Source organism: Ochotona curzoniae, unplaced genomic scaffold (assembly GCF_017591425.1).
Source record: "Ochotona curzoniae isolate NIBS_2020 unplaced genomic scaffold, NIBS_Ocur_1.0 scaffold_4506, whole genome shotgun sequence".
Lineage (NCBI taxonomy): Eukaryota > Metazoa > Chordata > Mammalia > Lagomorpha > Ochotonidae > Ochotona > Ochotona curzoniae.
The window spans coordinates 31,622,028-31,640,235 of NW_024467119.1; the positions used below are offsets into that span (position 1 = coordinate 31,622,028).

Below are 18,208 nucleotides of genomic sequence, written 5' to 3' on the forward strand. Positions count from 1 at the left end.
AGTTGTCAGTATTCACAAGTGTCCATTTAAAATCAATCAATAAGATGTTAATTAAGAGAAATATTGTTGGTGATTAAAGACTAGAAAACAGTTGAGGTCATTTTTAGCTGCGTGTCAGATCTTAGTTCAGTAAATGGCTCCCTGTTCTGGTCTGAGGACTGGTGACCTGTTGGCCACTTCCAGCTGTTAGCTCCTTAGCGAGCTGCCCATGTTTTTGAGCAGAAACCAGACTCAACAGTGAAGCAGCAACTGAGTGAGGCTGTGGCATTGGAACCGTGCTTCTCTGTCGCTACTATTCAAACAATGGCAAGACAGGACCGTAGTGCAGGTGCCTACCCACTTTCACTCAACATGGATTCCTCAAAGGCCATTTGGAGTCAGGAGCGTCTCCCTTAGCTGACAGTATGAATCACAGTCCTGTTCTCTGTTGGATCTCAATGCCTTTAAATTTCTTGATACATTTCTTTACACATTTCTTCCTGTTTCCCTACTCCAATAAATTTATATCTTTTAACTCCATCTCTGTCTTTGATTTCTGGAGATCCGAATGTAACAGTATTTTATTTCACGAAGAAAATTGAAATTTCTTTATTGAGATAATAAGATGAGAGTTTGGAAATATAAGTATGAATATGAAAGAATTTTGTCACCCAGTACTTTGCAGTTCTGGTGTCATCACTGACCTCTGCAAACATTTCTGTAGAGTGCAAAGAGGTTTAAATAACTAACACAGAACCACATGGCTACTACCAATTTGCAGTTTCAAGAAATTTATGACAAGAAACATGGTTGTTAGACTTGGGAGGTGATGTGTAAACTTTATCCTCCATCAGCAATCATGGCATTGCATATGGAGTTCTTATTCAGTTAGCTCCAATTCCTATTCCGGTTCTCTGCTTATGGCCTAGTGAGCAGCACAGGATGCCGCAAGGATTTGGGCCCTTGCACCCACATGAGAAGCTGGAAACAAGTTCCTGGCTCCTGTTTCCAATTAGCTTTGCTCAGCTTTAGTCATTGTGGCCATTTGGGAAGTGAACCCATGGATAGAAGAACTTTTCTCTGTTTCTCATTCTCTCTTTGTAAGAAACTGCCTTTCAAATAGAAAAATACATAAATCTTAAGCACTAGAGTTGATTATAGGTTTCTAAATGTGCTTATTTTCCTTTTGCTGTATAAGAAGCTTTTGAAGATAAATGTTAAAAAGAATTAGTTTAGACTTGGTGCATTAAACCTGTGATTTTGGGAAGAAAATGGGCTAAGTCAAAAGAACAGATAGATAATTAATTCATTGAAATTGAATATTCTGTACTGGTATAAAAAAGTCAGTATTCCCATCATGAGAACTAAAATAATCAAGTACTACTGTTTTCTTCTTTTCTAACATAAATAAGGATAAAATATTTTGCAGAAAGTGAATATTCTCCTAGTATTTATGCTGTTGATTTGATCATTTTTATGAAGAAGAAAAATGGATTTGAACTCATATACATCAATTTCTGTGGTAGCAAATAATATGCCGATGAAATAAAATATGTGTGCTTGAGTTGGAGGGAAATAAGTTCAGTGAAGCTGGAGAGCCAGCAAAGAAAAATTGAAGTTATTTGAAATGATGTGTGCTTTGAACACTGTGGATCTGCCATCACCCAAAGGGTTCATAACTCAGTCAACCAAGGTATACTCCCAGGGGGACAATAGTGATTCTGCAGTGTGTTTCAGAGCAAAAGATTCTGAAGAAGATAGAGATGGGATGGGTTGAGGAAGCAAAATGCACGTGTGTGTACCGAGCAAGAAGAAACATGCATTTCTGTGGTGTTGAAGTGAAATCATATTCTGAGCAAGTTAAAAAAAAAAAAACTTGGAGGCTCCAGAAATAGGCAAGTCATGGATTGTTCAAAGCATGATGCATTGTGTTAAAATGTTTTGACATATTTTTTTTTTTTTGCTGAAGATTACTAAATACTAAACTAGGAAGTAACTGCCCCGGCTAAGCATGAGTAGAATATCCCTTGAAAGTGATACAGAGATAGGGAACAAGATTTTTAAGATTGTTGTAGAAATTCAAGTAAGATGAGTATTTATAATCAGTCAATTTGGAATTGAGAGGAACAAGTCAAAAAGATATTAAGGACAAAAAGATATTAAGGACATAAAGTTGAAAGCCATTGGTATGAAGTAGAAGCTAAGAGCCTATGACAACTTCCTCACTATTATTTTAGGAAATAGGAAAACAGTGGAGGATGCAAGGTGAGGTGATGTCTCAGGTCAAAGTGGTTACCATGAGTGTTGAGTTAAAATGTGTGGGAGATAGTTCTGAGTGTATGTGCAGTCAGCACTGCATTGAATCTGTGGGCTAGGGCTTGGGACACAGATAATTCTGGATCAAGTAGTTGTACTGAGAGAACTATTAGAGAATTGCACAGGCTGTGATATAATTTTTAATCCCATTGAATCCCATTGAAAGTGTATCCATGGGGGAGTAGTCTAAGATTCCCTGCTGTCCATCTTAGGCAATAAAAAGAATGTGAAAGTTAAAACAACTCTGAGAAAAATAGGAAAATAAACATATACACTCATATATAGCACAATGGCATGTTTTTTTTTCCTTGCAACTTAGAGCACATTATGCAGAAATATCTTACTGTGGAGAAAATTTGAGTTTCATTAGTCAGATGTAATTATTTCCCATTGTGTGAAGCTGACTTGTCTTATCAAGAGCAAAATGAAAAGCCTAAACCTATTATACCATCTCTTTGATGTTTTCGTAGGATATAATGAAAGATGAATGCTCGATGCTCAAGTTGCAGCTGAAAGAGAGGGATGAACTTATCTCTCAACTTCAGGAAGAGCTGGTAAGTGATAGCAATATTTGGCCTACAGAGTATACTTTCTCTGCAGGTTTATTGTCATAAAATGTTATTATTTGTTATTTCTTTCAATGAGGGAGAGAGAGAGAGAGAGAGAGACAACAGCAATTGCAACAAAGACATACAGCTGCCATTTGCTGAGCCAGGTTGAAATCAGAAGTCCCAAGCATGGCAGGGACCCAAGTACTTGAGACATGATTTTCTGCCTCACAGGACATTTATGAGCATGAAATTGAAGAAAAGAGCTCAAGCAAGCACTTGAACCCAGGTGGTTAAAGTCGGGTACAGGCATCTTAGCCACAAGGTCAAATGCCTAGTCCTAAACTATTCTTAACTAACTGTATTATTACCTATTTATAAGGTTGTAGTCATTTAGTCTAATTATCAATTTTCTATTCCCATAGCAATGAAAATTTCAAATATTTTTAAACGTGTCTAAGGATTATATATAATTCCATAAAAAATATCACTGAATCTAGGTTTGTACAGTTAAGTTGCATCTATCAAAAATCTTGAGGGTAGAAGCACATTATATTTTGATAGTATATGATTCATACTCTCACTTCATCCTGCTATAACTGGAAGTAAAATCATATAATATGAACCCCAATGCTTACTAATGTTGCCAAAAATTCCAGAATTTTTGCTGTTGTTATAAACCTACCAAAGATTTATTAACCTAATGAATCATTTGTTATTGACTCAAGTGTAAATTACTCAATGTGAAATCATACAATATGTTTTCAGGATGTGGGCATTTTTATCCTATTGCTTCGCAAAGAAGGGTGGAGGCAAAGAGAGAGATATTGATAACCAATATGCATGGTCATGTTTCTGCCTCTTAGGCCTTGTTCTATGATTTGGTTGATGACATTGCTTACATGAGCATATTATTGCTATTTTAGATTTATAAACACTATCTAAAATAACAATATTTAGCAGCAGGCTTTCTGATGCAGCATGTTCAGCAAATTGCAGCTACTCTCTTTTCAGTTCTGTTTGCTGAATCCAAATGCTTGTAACCACACTACCCATGTTGGATATTTGGATGGAGTTCTTGGCTGTGGACTTTGGCTTAGTCCAGTTCTGGGTTTGTAGACATTTAGGGAGTGAACCAGCAGATGGAATATATCTTTGATTTTTCTCTTTTCTTTATTGCTTAATTTCAAATAATTCTTTAAAATAATAATAAGCAGCAGCAGTACTGGGGCAGTCATCTAGGGTATTTAGGGTAGTAGCTAAAATTCTGCCTTAAATGCCTACATCCCATAGCAGAGGGTGTGGATTTAAGTGCCAGCTTTGCTGCTAATTGAACCTTTCTGCTTATATACACCTTGAGAGGCAACAGATAATGGTTTCACAAAATGAGTCTCTGTCATCCACAGGAAACACCTGGGTGGAATTCCTGGCTCTTGACTTTTGACCTCACTCAGTCCCATTTGATGTGGGCAGTTGGGGAACAAAATAACAGATAGTAAAACTCTCCAATTTTCTCTGTTTCTTTGCCTGTCAAATAGCATTAACCAATTAAATGACAAAAGGCACTTGTGTGCATTACTGTAAATATCTTTTTATAAATATGTAAGTATACATTCAAATATAAGTTGTATATATTATACAATGAAAACGTATAATTAATGTATTTCTATAAGTATTTATTATGTACACATTATTTATGTGCCTTAGAAAAATATCTTGAAAAAATATCATATGCAAATATTTATTGAAGAATCGATCAAATGACCAGTTTAAAGAGCAGGTAGTCATCAACTTTACTAAAGAGTGTTATATTTCGGGTAGTTAACACAGAAAGAAGTTTTTTCACCTTTAACATTGGTTATGATCATATTTAATGCAAAACATATATATGAAATCACCCCTCGTTTCTTAAATGAAATAAGAAAGGAAATCATTGACCCCAGAATCAACAGGATAGAAGTGTAATTAAGGGGATTGTAGTCCCTTTTTTCTCTTATCAGCCTTCTGCGGTTGACTCAGTACAATGAAGCTCCACATGTGTCGCTCTTCCTTTTTTTGAAAATTGAATTACCTGAATAGGATGCTTAATTCTCAGGTGCCATTTTAATTTTATGTTAAAGAATTTTTCAACAAAGGAGAAATGTTAGCTTTTGAAATTGTTCACCTCATTAAAGAAGTAATAAAGTTAAATAAGTAAGTGATGATTTAGAATTGGAGGTAGAAGGCACATTTGTTTGAAAAGTATCACTGAACTAGGGTCTGGAGCAAAAATGAAGGGTGTTCATTACAGAGAGTGATACAAACCTCTTAAGTTCAAGAAACATTTTGGTTTTGGAATTTCTTTTTTTTTCACACTAATATCATTTTTTTTCCCCCTGTATCTGGGGTCAGGGGAGAAACAGAGGGAAAAGCCCCACCCAGCCTCCCACCCATCCAGGTTCCCGATGTGAGGCATGCTCTGAGTGTCCTGCTCAAGTAGTTTTGAAGTTCAACAGTTCTGAATAGCTGCCAATCTTGTCGTTCCAATTGTGATGAAATCTCTTCAGAATCTACTGGCTGAAATAGTCTCTTCATGGTTGGCGTTCTGAGATCAGCAGTTCAGTTGGAGGAATCTCCAAAGAAAATTCGTCTGAGATGATCCCAGACGTCATTCTTGTGTGTGTTTGCCAGTACAGGGTCCGGTACAGTCTGTCGCCCCAATCAGCTTATGCACACTCTGGTTGTTGCATTTACTGGGTCAGTTCTGTTTCCAGCCTTGTCTTCCACGCGAACCGATGGGTGTTTCCGTCCAGCCTGATCTTGCCCACTTCATACTTGGTCCTCACACAAACCTGTGGGAGCTGCGACCTACTCAGGGTGACTTCCCATAACGCCCACCGGGCCTGCCTCTACCCTGGTTCCCACGCATGCCAGTATGTACCTCGGACTTGTTCAGTCTGCCCGACATCCCATTTAGCTCTCATACATGTCAATGGGCATTGAAGCCTAGTTCAACCCAACCAACCTACTATCCAGCCACATACATGCTGGGGGGTGCTCTTCTGTCTAGCATACTTGCCCCTGTCCTGGTTTTTGTTCTCTCCAGTGAGAGTGGTAATCCAAGAAGGAAGTGCCCATTATTTCCCTACTAGGCCACTCCCACTCCCGGATTATGCACTCTCCAGGTGATTCTGGAGTTTAATTTGTCAGACTTAGCCCGCAGTTCTAGCCTCTGCCAGCTGATGCTGCAGCAAAGCCCAACCAGCCCTCACCCACTCTAATTTTTGCTTGCACCAGTCGGAGCAGTCAGCCCAACCTGGCTTTCCCATGATCTAGCTCACATGAGGTGCACAGGTATTATATCCCTGCTTGGGGAGCCTGAGTTGTGATGGGAACAGACCAGACCAGGTAGGGAATTTCTATTGCACATAATAAATAACCTGTGATATTTTGGCAAGATGAAGATCAAGTTTCACTCTTATACTTCCCTACTGAGTTTTTAGAATTCTAAGCCATTTTATAAACCAGCTTAAATATTCCATGTTATAAAACAGATTTATTACTGGCAATTTAGAAATAATTTATTTTTCTGTTATATGTTCCATGGATTCTCTATTTCTTAATTACTATTACTATTATAAGCTATGTAGTGTACAGGTATATTGTAGAACCATTTTAGGTTTATTTATATCAAGAAAGAACTCGTACTCAATGATTGAGAAAATTTTATTTTTAATTATTGATTCACATGTTTCATCTTACTGTGATAGTTTAGGAGTTAAAAGTCAGTGATTGGCTGAGAGTTGAGCAAGAGGTATATTTTAAGGTGCAAAATTTTCAGCTACTTTTTTTAGTTTTAGAGTAAGATTTCTCAGTAGTGGCAGTATTGACATGTTTTGTATTATGTGCTGTGAGAAATTAAGCAGCATCTTGGAACTTTCCCCTCTAGCATCCAGAAGCACCCTCTAAATATCGCTGAATGTCCCCTGGCTGCAAAATTGCCCCGTCTTGAGAAGCATTTCTCTGTAATAGGTGAAATTATAGTGCCCAATGAGATTGTGTGTTATACCATAAATGTCTTCTTAGTGACACTTGTGAAAAAGTAAAAATCCTGCTGAAAGGATAGAACTTTTCCTGGGCTGCTGCATGTACTGATTTAATCTACTTAGGCTGCCATAGCAGAAAGACTGAGTGGCTTCAACAGCAGTCTTAATTCTGCAGGCTGTGCATCTGAGATCTCAGTGTCAGTATGGTGGGTTTCGTGTTTGGGCTCTCTTCCTGTTGCAAAAGTTGTCTTCTCACTGTGTGCCCGCATGGCCTTTCTTTGCTGGATGGAGAAAGAGAGACAGAGAGAGAGAGACACAGAGAGAGAAACAAGGTCTGTACTATCTGTTTTTATAAGAATATTAATGCCAGCATGAGGGGCCTACTCATCTCATTCAGGATTATTTGAGGAGGGAATCACAATTCCAGTTCATAGAAAATGCTCTTTGTGTGCATATTTAATATTAATATACATGCAACTATTCAAGGGGCTTTGCTATATTTCTTTTCTCATGAATGCACGTATCAAATATAATTCCTTTTCTATTCTTTGAATTCAGAACTATTACTTTGCTTCAACTCTTCTGCTGTTCAATTGGTAAATTTCACAAAGCATATATGCTACAAACAAAAAATGTTGATCTTAGTTTTTATGTTGATATGATTTGAATAAATTATACACATTAATTGCTAACATGAGTGTATTTCATAGCTTTAAAAATTTTTCTATTTCCTTACACAAGAAGACAACATGCACTTTGTACACTGTGAAACAATTTCATGCATTTTCAAATGATTATTTCTGAAATTTTTAAGCATTTCTTGGTAAGCATTAGTGAATTTAAGATAGGAAAGTATCATGTTTCTATAACCTATATTCTCTATAATTAATCATAAAAAATTAAAATAATTATTTAAAATTGTTATGTCTGCTGAGATAGTATATATTATAATGTGATCAGGTGTAGAGGTTTAAGAAAAAAAAGAAATATACGCTGAAGCCAAGCATTTGTGGTTTGGATAAGGTTCACAGTGTAGGCCATCTACTTCCTATCAGTTTTTCTTCTATACTACACGAGGTACAGAAAGCATTAATTAATCTTACTTGTATACCATGATCTAAATAAATAGCATTACACATATTATACATATGTGTGTCTTTATATATAACATATATATTCATTCAAATTATATGCATATATATATATATTGTTCTCCAATTATATAAATGTTTCTCCCAAAAACAGTTTTTTAAAATTATTTTTATATTTGTCCTCCTAGGTTTGTGCTTTTATTTTACTTTTCTGTCTTAGTATTGAATGGTTCATTCTTTCATTGAGATATTTCTACATCTTATATTTCAATCCATTAATTTGATATTCAGTAACTATAGCTGTATACTCTAATAAATACTCAACTTGAGAAATCACTTTTTGCTAACTCCCCCAGATAACTTGAGGTTTAAAATCATACACTGTTAAGTACCTTTAATATTTTGTTGTCATTGATTGTTCAACATTGTCTCCTACAGCATTCCCCTTGCTCTTATGTGGCGTGTCCTTTGTAGCTTGCTCGTTCTTTATTCCTAATCTTCTAATGTGTTTTGCTCATTCGTTTCTCAATTCATTACTGATATTCAGCTACTAGAATTGTAAAACTTAACTCATAAATGATCCAAAGTTCAATGAAGTCTGCCCCTGTTGATTCATGACAACAGATAATCCAAAAAGATGTTAGTAGCCAGCTGTGTTTGTGACACCATGAATTGTCCTCAGTTAAAAATTGCAGACCAGGCCTGGCCAGTTGAATGGTTGCTTGCTAATCTTTGCCAGCCAATCAGTGAATCTTTCTTGCAAATCTAAGATGTAGTCATCAGCAATGTTATCCCCAGAACCTTGGATTGCACAGTCTTAATCCAAAAGTTTTTCCTGCTAGTCAATTAGTTTCTCTTAACCCAGGAGAGAATAAGTCTTTTTTTTTTCCATGCTACATTTTTGTAGGTGTAGGCATTCCACCCTCCACCTACCCTCTCCTCTTCCCCACCGCCTCCGCTCCCCAGGTTTCCCCTCCATATTATTACAATAGTCCGGTCCTTCAGCAGCTTTCACAAGTCCAATATTCTGCTGCTTAAATGAATTATGATAGTGTAAATATAGACAATCAGAATATGAACTCTTCCACATGTGTCTACAAGCTACAGAGGCAGTTAGTCTTTGCCTCTGCTCAGAAGTTGTTAACATGACCTTGGGATGTGATGGGGCATTGTATTAAGTATCAGACCTTCTTTTGAGACTTTCTTCATGTAGCCTCTGATGAGCAAACCTAAACCAGCAATGTATTATGTAACTTGTACATTACCCACGCAACCCTGCTTTCCAGCACAATTCTACTGGCATATATATTGTACAAAGTCTCAAGCATAAACTACATTCATTCACTCAAATTAAGGTACAAGAATAAATAAGAAATAGCACAAAGAAAGTTACCTTTCTCTGTTTAAAAATCATTATTCAGTACTGTGATATAAAAATCAAGATATATCACAAACTATAGCTCTTACTTTGTTTTCTTTTTTGATCTTATTGTCTTTAAGTGTCAATTAGCATGCCTGAGTCTGTTTTATGCTACTGCAAAAAAAAATAGCACAGGTGGTATAATTTATACAGAACATGAATGCATTACTCACAGTTCTAGAGGTTGGGCAGTAGAAGATCAAGTCACTGGCAAGTTAGAGCCTGCTATCTCAGCCTACAAAAGAGCACCTTGATTTTTATATCCCGTAGGTAGGAGTAACACTGTACCTGATGTGCAAAGGAGAACAAACCCACTCCTGTGAGCCCATTCTATAATGGCATTAATTCATTCATGGTGGAAAAGACATGAAGACATAAAACTTCCCAGCTCATAATACTGTCCATTGAAGATGTTTCTAACACATTGGTTTTGGGAACCTATTCATATCTTAGCACCCAAATACTAACTATAAAATAAATTAAATATAAATCAACAAAGAATTATATAAATATTTATAGTTAAATATCTATGTAGTGTTCATGATACACATTATACAATGTATTCAATACTTTTATAGAACTTTACATTTTGTAAAATTAACCGGAAATAGAATGTAGAACTCCTCTGTGGGTAATAACATGGTTTTTTTTTTATTTGTTCAGGGAAAGCGTAGAATAATGAAAAGTGTTGTCTTTCATTAATAGGAATGTCCAGGGGTTAGCACTTTGTTGTCAGCACTGGTATATTTACCATTTAGGAGCTGATATGTGTCCAATTGGTTCACTTCCAATACAACTCCAAGCTAATGACCTGGCAAAAGCCGCGGAAGATGGTTCAAGCACTGGGGTTCCTGCTGCCCGCATGGGAGATTGGATGAAGAGCTTATCTTTTTCTTGCCCAACTCTGGCCAATGTAACTATTTGGGAGTAAGTCAAGACTTGGGAGATCTCTGTCTTTATTTCTCTCTATATATACCTCTGTCATATATATATATACATATTTATATATATATATATATTTTAAAAATGTCAACTTCTGTGTAATATAATTTAGTGGCATCTCATTTTTAAAACATCAGGCATTTGAAAGGCAGATTGATAGGGATATTCTGGATGGGAATTGGAATGACATCTGTCATCATTGATTGACACCCTCAATACCCACTAAAGCAAGATGTGGGTCATGCGGAAGCCAGAGGCTTTGTCTCCCACATGGGTGGCAAGATCCTCATATTTGGGTCATTTTCCACTGCTTTCTGTACACATTAACATGAAGCTGGATCAGAGCCATCGGGTAGCCAGGATTTGAATCAGGCACGCACTGCTCTATGAGATGCAGGTGTCTCAAGTGTCGGCCTAGAGTGTATTGGCACAACTACTGCCTAGGGTTGCCTTTTAATACACATGCAAAACATAATAAAGAAAGAAACCATGGATATTTCCTTGGAAACTAAGAACTGAGAAGGATGTCATAGTGAAGAAACAGCGGGAGAAACTGTGAATTTCTACTTCTATCCACTTTACTCTTGTTCTCATTTTATTTATTTTTTTAACATTTATTTATTTTTGTTGGAGAGCCTGATATTTAGTCAAGAGGAGAGACAGAGAATTTCTTCCTTCTGATGATTGATTCCCTAAACGGCCACATAGGCAGTAGTTACATGGATCCAAATCCAGGAGGAGCTCAGAGCCTCTTCCTTTTCTCTGACGTTGGTGCAGGGTCCCAAGGCTCTGGGCTGTCCTTGACTGCTTTGCCAGGCCACAAGGAGGGAGCTGAATGGGAAACAGGGACACCAGAACTAGAACTGGGCTTTCCAATTGAGGACATTCGCCTCTAGGCTACCGTACTGGGCTCCATTTTATTGTTTTTGCATGCTGTTATTCTCTGTAACATTTTAGTTAGTAGAAGTACAAAACGAAGAATAAAATCAGAACATACAAAAAACCTAAGTGCAGTGATTGGTGAGAACTGTGAGTTAGAACAAAGTAAAAAATGAAAAAAATTGCTGTGCCAAACACCATGCCAAGAATTTTTCAGCATTGTGCATATTAGTTGATTAAGGGCACGGGAGACAACCTACATTCACAACTGGGAATGACAAGTAAAGCTTTTTTTTTTCTTTCATAAGTAATATTTGGATATATGCTTAAATGTGAGTACTTTGTAGAAAGTAAATATTGTAAATTTTAGAAACATGGTTCTAACAAGTACATTAACAAATTACACTAACATTTCAAATATTTAATGGATACGTGAAAATAGAGTACAAAAGGCTAAACACAATGTCACAAATCTATAATTAGTTACACAACAAAAGTCATTAGACATATCTGTGTATTAAATTTAATATCAAATCTAATTAAATAAAACAAAAACATTTTTTCCACAAAGTTTCAAGTCTTATATGTATAGTTGATGTCTTAGGGTAAAAAATGATTTCTAGTGTTAGACTAAGGGACATTGTAAATGTTGTCTCCATATTCCTAAAATAAAACTTAGAAATCAATCATAAAAATTAATAGTAAAGTATAACCTTGTACTTTGTGGTTGGAATGGATAGGTTTTTGTAAACAGTTATTAATCTTAAAAATTGGCTTCAGGAGACCTGGCACGATAGTGTAACGGTTAAGGTCCTTGCCTTGAACCCGCCGGGATCCCATATCGATGCTGGTTCTAATCCCGGTAGCTCCACTTCCCATCCAGCTCCCTGCTTGTGGCCTGGGAAAGCAGTCAAGGACAGCCCATGGGAGACCCTGCACCCACATGGGAAACCTGGAAAGAAGTTCCTGGCTCCTGGCTTCAAACTGGCACAGCACTGGCCGTTGGGGCCACTTGGGAGTGAATCTTTGGATGGAAGATCTTCCTGTCTGTCTCTCCTCCTCTGTACATCTGCCTTTCCAATAAAAAATAAATAAAAATCTTTTTAAAAATTGGCTTCAGAAATCTTATAAATGAGTCCACATTATGAGTTAAAAGTAATTTCCATTTGATAAGAATTAAAATAAGGAGAATTTGATGCTTATAAATAGATTCAATTGTTAAATGTGATTTACACATGAAAAATAGTCATTTTAGTTCATTCTGTGACATTAAGAGTGAATTTTAATGGCTCTAATTTGGGTCAATATGCCAGGATACAAATCTGCTATTTTTTTTTTTGCAGTAATGTGGGCACTGATAGCTTATAATTTTTTAAAAAAATATATTAAATGAATGTTTGTGGATAATCACATTCAAGTATGTGTGAACTGACAGGAATTAGCAATTCTGAACATTGGTGATGTCTACCATCCAGGCAATTTTATACACACTTTTATTCTCTTCCTAGCTCATCCAAGCAAAAAATCATCAAGTACGAATCTTTACAGTATATTTCATTAAAATATAGATATTGCTGTTTTAAAAGTTCAGTTTACATGATTACACCAAATTAAAATCTTATGAAGGAAGAGGTTCAGTAGCCATAGGATAAGCAGTTTAAATATCTCTTGCTGAAACAACAACAAAAAAATAGTGAATCAGAACCATTCCTGCTGTTTGCCTCTGCAGTCTTCCTATGCTTACTAACATAACATTTACACTCTGCAGAATCGTAGCATCCACCAAAGAGGAGCTGCAAGGAGTACAAGTAAAAAATATAAAACAGCAATTAAACTGTACTATAATCCTAAACCCAAATAATAAAAATGTAAGTGGTGAGACTTTGCTGGAAAATATGCTTTTCCGCGTCAAAATTCTAACTTACTCTAGGTTGGGATTGAGTTTTAAATTTCACAAAATTTACAACCCCATGATTTATAAAATTAGAATGATCACAGTGTTATTGCTCATTTTAAAGTAAGTGATCCATTTTTAAGTGGAAGCTAACAGAATCTCCAGTAAAAGGGTTGAAATATAGACAGAGGTTAAGGTGTAAGTATCCATTTCGAGAGTGAAGTTTTTCACAGTGTAGACCCTTTGAAATAGCCTGAAACTCCATTTGCATTCCTAAGCTCTGTGGCACTATATATAAGTAGATTCAAAAATAGATTCAAATTAAGTATTGCAAACATAGTTTTTATAGTAAAGGTAGAAACCTGAGTTACTCTAATTGTGTTAATTTAATGTAAGCATGTCAAGTTAGTTTTGTATTTAATGCTTGTGAAATGTGAATGATACAGTTTTGGAGGAACATTTGGGAATTTTGAGTAATAATTGGCTACCTTACTGAATTTCAAAGTATCTTCAAAAGTGAACTTTAGTGTTTATTGTAATATGTTACTTCACATTTAAAATCCAGTGTATCAATGGCAAAATAAATATTATATCACATGTATAATGGAGCAGTTGCCTATTTTATTAATTAAAATAATTTGACATCTTCATATTTATAGAACTTTTAGAAACTTTTATTAGCCGTATTTCTTTTGTGTATTACTGCTTTCAAATTAATTTATTTCATATCATTTTTAATCACAATTTTTTCCATAAAAGTGGAAAGTCTTAAAAATTACCCAATGTTCCAAATCTTTAGTAAAATTGGTATGTCACTTAATTGTGCATAGTTCACTTGTGTAAGGAAAAGATGAACTCAAAAAAGTGAGTTCACATAAGAAAATTGTTTAATTGTGCATCCTCTTGTGTCTTTAAACACTTTTGTTCTCATTCAAAGCAAACATTGGAAATTATTCTTGAGTCTAAGTAAACAAACTATCATTTTTTTCCAGTCCCTTAAAATACTACTTATTTCATTTAAAAAATAAGCCAGTCTCTCAGCTCATTTATTAACATCTGAACAGTAAGGCATGGGACTACTGAAGGTTCTCAGAGAATTGATGAGTTTTGAAAAATTGAGGACAATTCAGGAACTGAAAGTGTAGCATTATGTGTAATCAGTTTACTATGGATAATAAAAAATGGAGAGCTAAAAATAAAAGATCCTAAGAAGGACATATGACTAAATAGCACCTTATCAAAAATTTGGAGAGAAGAGTAATTTTGATTTGGCTTAAAAATATATTAAGAATTCAAATTGAATAAAATTATGTGCCCTTGAATCTTTAATAATAGAATAATTCCTACTTGTTAGAGAAATATTCTTTGTGCATGAAAATCATATCTTGAATTCATCTTAAAAGTAATTCCCTCCTTGCTCTGCATTCTGTTATAATTTATGGTATTATTTCAAGCCAGTCATTTTAAGATAGAATATTACAGCCTCATGGATGATTTACATAAGAACAGACAGCTGTAAGTACTTTCAAATCTTCTTTCTTTCTCATATTTAGGAAACATTAGGAACAGAAAAGAAATAGATTAGGTATACTTAAACATTATTAAAGTGTCAGGCTACTTTCCTTCTTTTTCAGGGGAATTAATTGCATATATCCCAGAAAAGGCTTATCTCAGCAGCAATTACTCTCCTAGTCAGCTCTGTGAGACAGATGTAAAGTATGAATGTGACAATATCCTATGATACATAATGGGAGTAGCCTCCAGTTCTTTACACACTCCAGTACTCTGATGAGGTGCTGTCACAGAGATGCAATCTTTAATATTCTGCTGAACTTGCCAAAGGAATCCTGCATATTTGTTTAAGTCTTTATCACAATGTGTTGTCATATTGCAATATGTCCTGAATGTAGGGAAATAGTTGTTGCATCATTTCACTGCTGGTAGGAAGATAGTTTACATTTATAGCATAAACAAGGCTTTAAAATAGCATGCAGTCAAACTGTGGCCAAAGTAGGCATGTAGCTAAAATTAGTTTATAGTTAAATGCTTGAAATTTTTGGATATTTCCAATTATCTTACAGGGTGTGTATTTCATGCAAACATTTATTGTTTCTTCTGTTACACCTATTGAGATTCCAAACTTGAACTAAAAGTATTTGAGGAGTTAATGGGACATAATTATAGACATAAACTGTTTCATATTCTGGTTTCCTGTTAACAGGAACCCTGAGCAGGCCCATGTAATTGGGTTGCTAACACTCACATGGTGGACCCAAATTAAATTCTATGATTTAGGTTTCTGACTGCTGGCCCAGGCCTAGCTACTGTAGATAATTGAAGAGTCAATCAGTCACTGGAAGATTTTCTCTCTCTGTTTCACACACACACTCTCTCTCTCTCTCTTTCTCTGTGATTTTAAATACTGATGATGATAAAACATGACCTGTGTTATTAGGGAAGTTAGTATAGGAAAGGAGAGGAGATATGTATATGTGTGTGTGTGACACAAAATTGTAGCAGTTTAGTTTAATGGCTTAATTGGATTTTACTAGCAATCCGTGAATCAAACAGCATGTGATCAGATTTATAAAAGGTGTGACAGAATGCTGTTTTTAAGGTAACTTGAGCAAGAAAACAATATAGTACAAAAATTAGAGTAGTTAATATTAGGTTACTTTTTCTAAAAAGGGTAAAACAAATGTTGCTTTTCTCACCATGCCTCTAAAATCCGATTTATTTGGGGAACTGGTTATTGTATCATAACACTGATTTCTGAGAAAATCAATAAACTATTTAGTTTGTTTCCTGTGACACTTGGAAATGAGTAATTCCATTTTGGTTTGCTTGTTGGGCTTGAATGCAGAATCTTTCCAAAGCAACTACCCCGTCTTTTTAAAAACAGTATGGGCATGAATACATACATAATATTTTACTTCAAGATATAATATATTTTAAAAATGAAAGCTAGCCAGAGCCACGAAGTTTAGAGCAAGAGTTCATGAGATGAAGGGATGGATTAGTGTCTATCCTGAAGGAGCCAATCTTGAACTAAGGGAGATAGTCCTAAAAGATAATTTGAATAATGTTTTAGATTTCATGTTAGTATCATCCTATTATAGACCTAAATATTTAACATAATGTATTTGAGAAAGAGAAAGTGAATGAGAGCAAGTACACTCTCTCCTTTTTTAGTTCAATGCTAGAATGCGTTTAAAAATGTTACAACTGCCAAGCCAGGCGAGAATACACATCAAACTCAAATTCACGCACTTGGATTTGAATGCCAGGGTATATAGATTTAAGTGATGACATATATTATATCCCTTTCTTTTTCAAATGTACATTATATATGTATATGGCATATGCATCTTACATATTTACTTTCTTTTTTTATTATTGTTAATAACATTGTATTATGTGATACAGTTTTATAGGTGTGTGGATTTCCCCCGCTCCTCCCATATATTTACTTTCTTTTTTTTTTTAAGATTTATTTATTTATTTATTTATTTATTGAAAAGGCGGATATACAGAGAGGAGAGATAGAGAGGAAGATCTTCTGTCTGATGATTCACTCCCCAAGTGAGCGCAACGGCCGATACTATGCCGGTCCGAAGCCAGGAGCCTCTTCCTGGTCTCCCACGCGGGTGCAGGGTCCCAAAGCTTTAGGCCATCCTCGACTGCTTTCCCCGGGCCACAGGCAGGGAGCTGGAAGGGAAGCGGGGCCGCCAGGCTAGAACTGGGGCCCATCTGGGATCCTGGGCGTGCAAGGCAAGGACCTTAACCACTGCGCCACCGTGCCGGGCCCCATATTTACTTTCTTAAAATTAATTATCAGAAGGCATATTGCTGAAGTAAAGGACAAGATTTTTTTTTTAATTTACTTTTCTTTTTAAATGGAAAGTCGCATTTACAGAGAGGAGAGGTGGAGAGAAAGATCTTGCATCCATTGGCTCACTCCCCATGTGGCTACAACAGCCAGAGCTGAGTTGTTCAGAAGCCAGCAGCCAGGAGCTTTTAAATCAGTTTTTTCCTGTAATAGTATTTACACTAAAAGAGTGTTACTGAACTACACCATATTACAGCTCCAAAAAGAAAGGAAGTAGTGTTTTACAGAAGCACTGGATAGGTTATATTCCTTTTTCAGTTCCTACCTTTGTAGAAATTCTCAGCGCTCTTGTTTTTCAGGACATTTAGCTATGGAAAAATCATACGAAAGGACACTGAAGCATCCAGTCTTTTCCAACGTTTCATAGATACTTCCTTTTAGAACTGAATAACGTCTGCTCCTTGAACTAAATATTTGAAACAATGCAATTGGAACTATGTAACGTTTTTCATACATAAAGTATTATATTTTCTGTTGTCAAGAATGAGCTTACTTTGGATCAATGGGAAGACCCAAACACATTGATTAACTAAGTAAGTCATCATGTTCTATTTTTTCTTCATCTACAAGAAATAGGGAGTTGTGATGCAATTAGTACACCTTTAAAAGTAATGGATCTTTCGTGATAAGTGCTTTTTAAGTGATCTGTGATCTAGTTCCCCTCTTTCAACCACCTGGATGGTATCAAGTATTCTCCAGAGATACAGAGACTGCCAGGAACCTGTCAGTCATGCCTTTTCCTTAGAAGTTCATTCTTTACACTATGAAAGACCTGTTAGATATGTATTTATGCCTTTCCTGTAATACATCTCATTTGCTCACTGCTATATTCTGTATCCAGTATTAAAAATTAGGTAACCTTGCATTACCCATAAGCATTCAAATTTTTCCTTATGATTTAATGGATATATTATAATAATGAACAAAATATTTTCTAATCCCTTAGTTGAAATGTATGTTGTGTATTTGTGTGTGCGTGTGATTTTATATATGTAGTACATAGTATTATATTGATAAGTGTTCACAATATAAAAAAAATCCTTGTGTGGGTGTTTGGCACTGTGGTTAAAAGACTAGATAAACTCCAGCATCACCTGTTGAAATGCCTGGGTTTGAATCCCAACAGTGCTTCCAATTCTAACTTCCTGGTAATGTGTATTCAGTCAGATTCAGGTTACAAGTCAAGTGTGTGTACTTTTGCTACCCATGTGGAATACCTTGAGTG

General features: G+C 35.7%; 1 protein-coding gene across 2 annotated transcripts in view; it reads left to right on the forward strand.

The window, feature by feature from the left end:
* CCSER1 (coiled-coil serine rich protein 1) overlaps positions 1-18,208 on the forward strand; it is a 1,046,074-nt gene that overhangs the window by 481,380 nt on the left and 546,486 nt on the right. For both annotated transcript variants that reach the window (XM_040967487.1, XM_040967488.1), the window contains exon 8: positions 2,766-2,849. In XM_040967487.1, the coding sequence (XP_040823421.1) occupies positions 2,766-2,849 (84 nt within the window). The remainder of the gene's footprint in view (positions 1-2,765; positions 2,850-18,208) is intronic.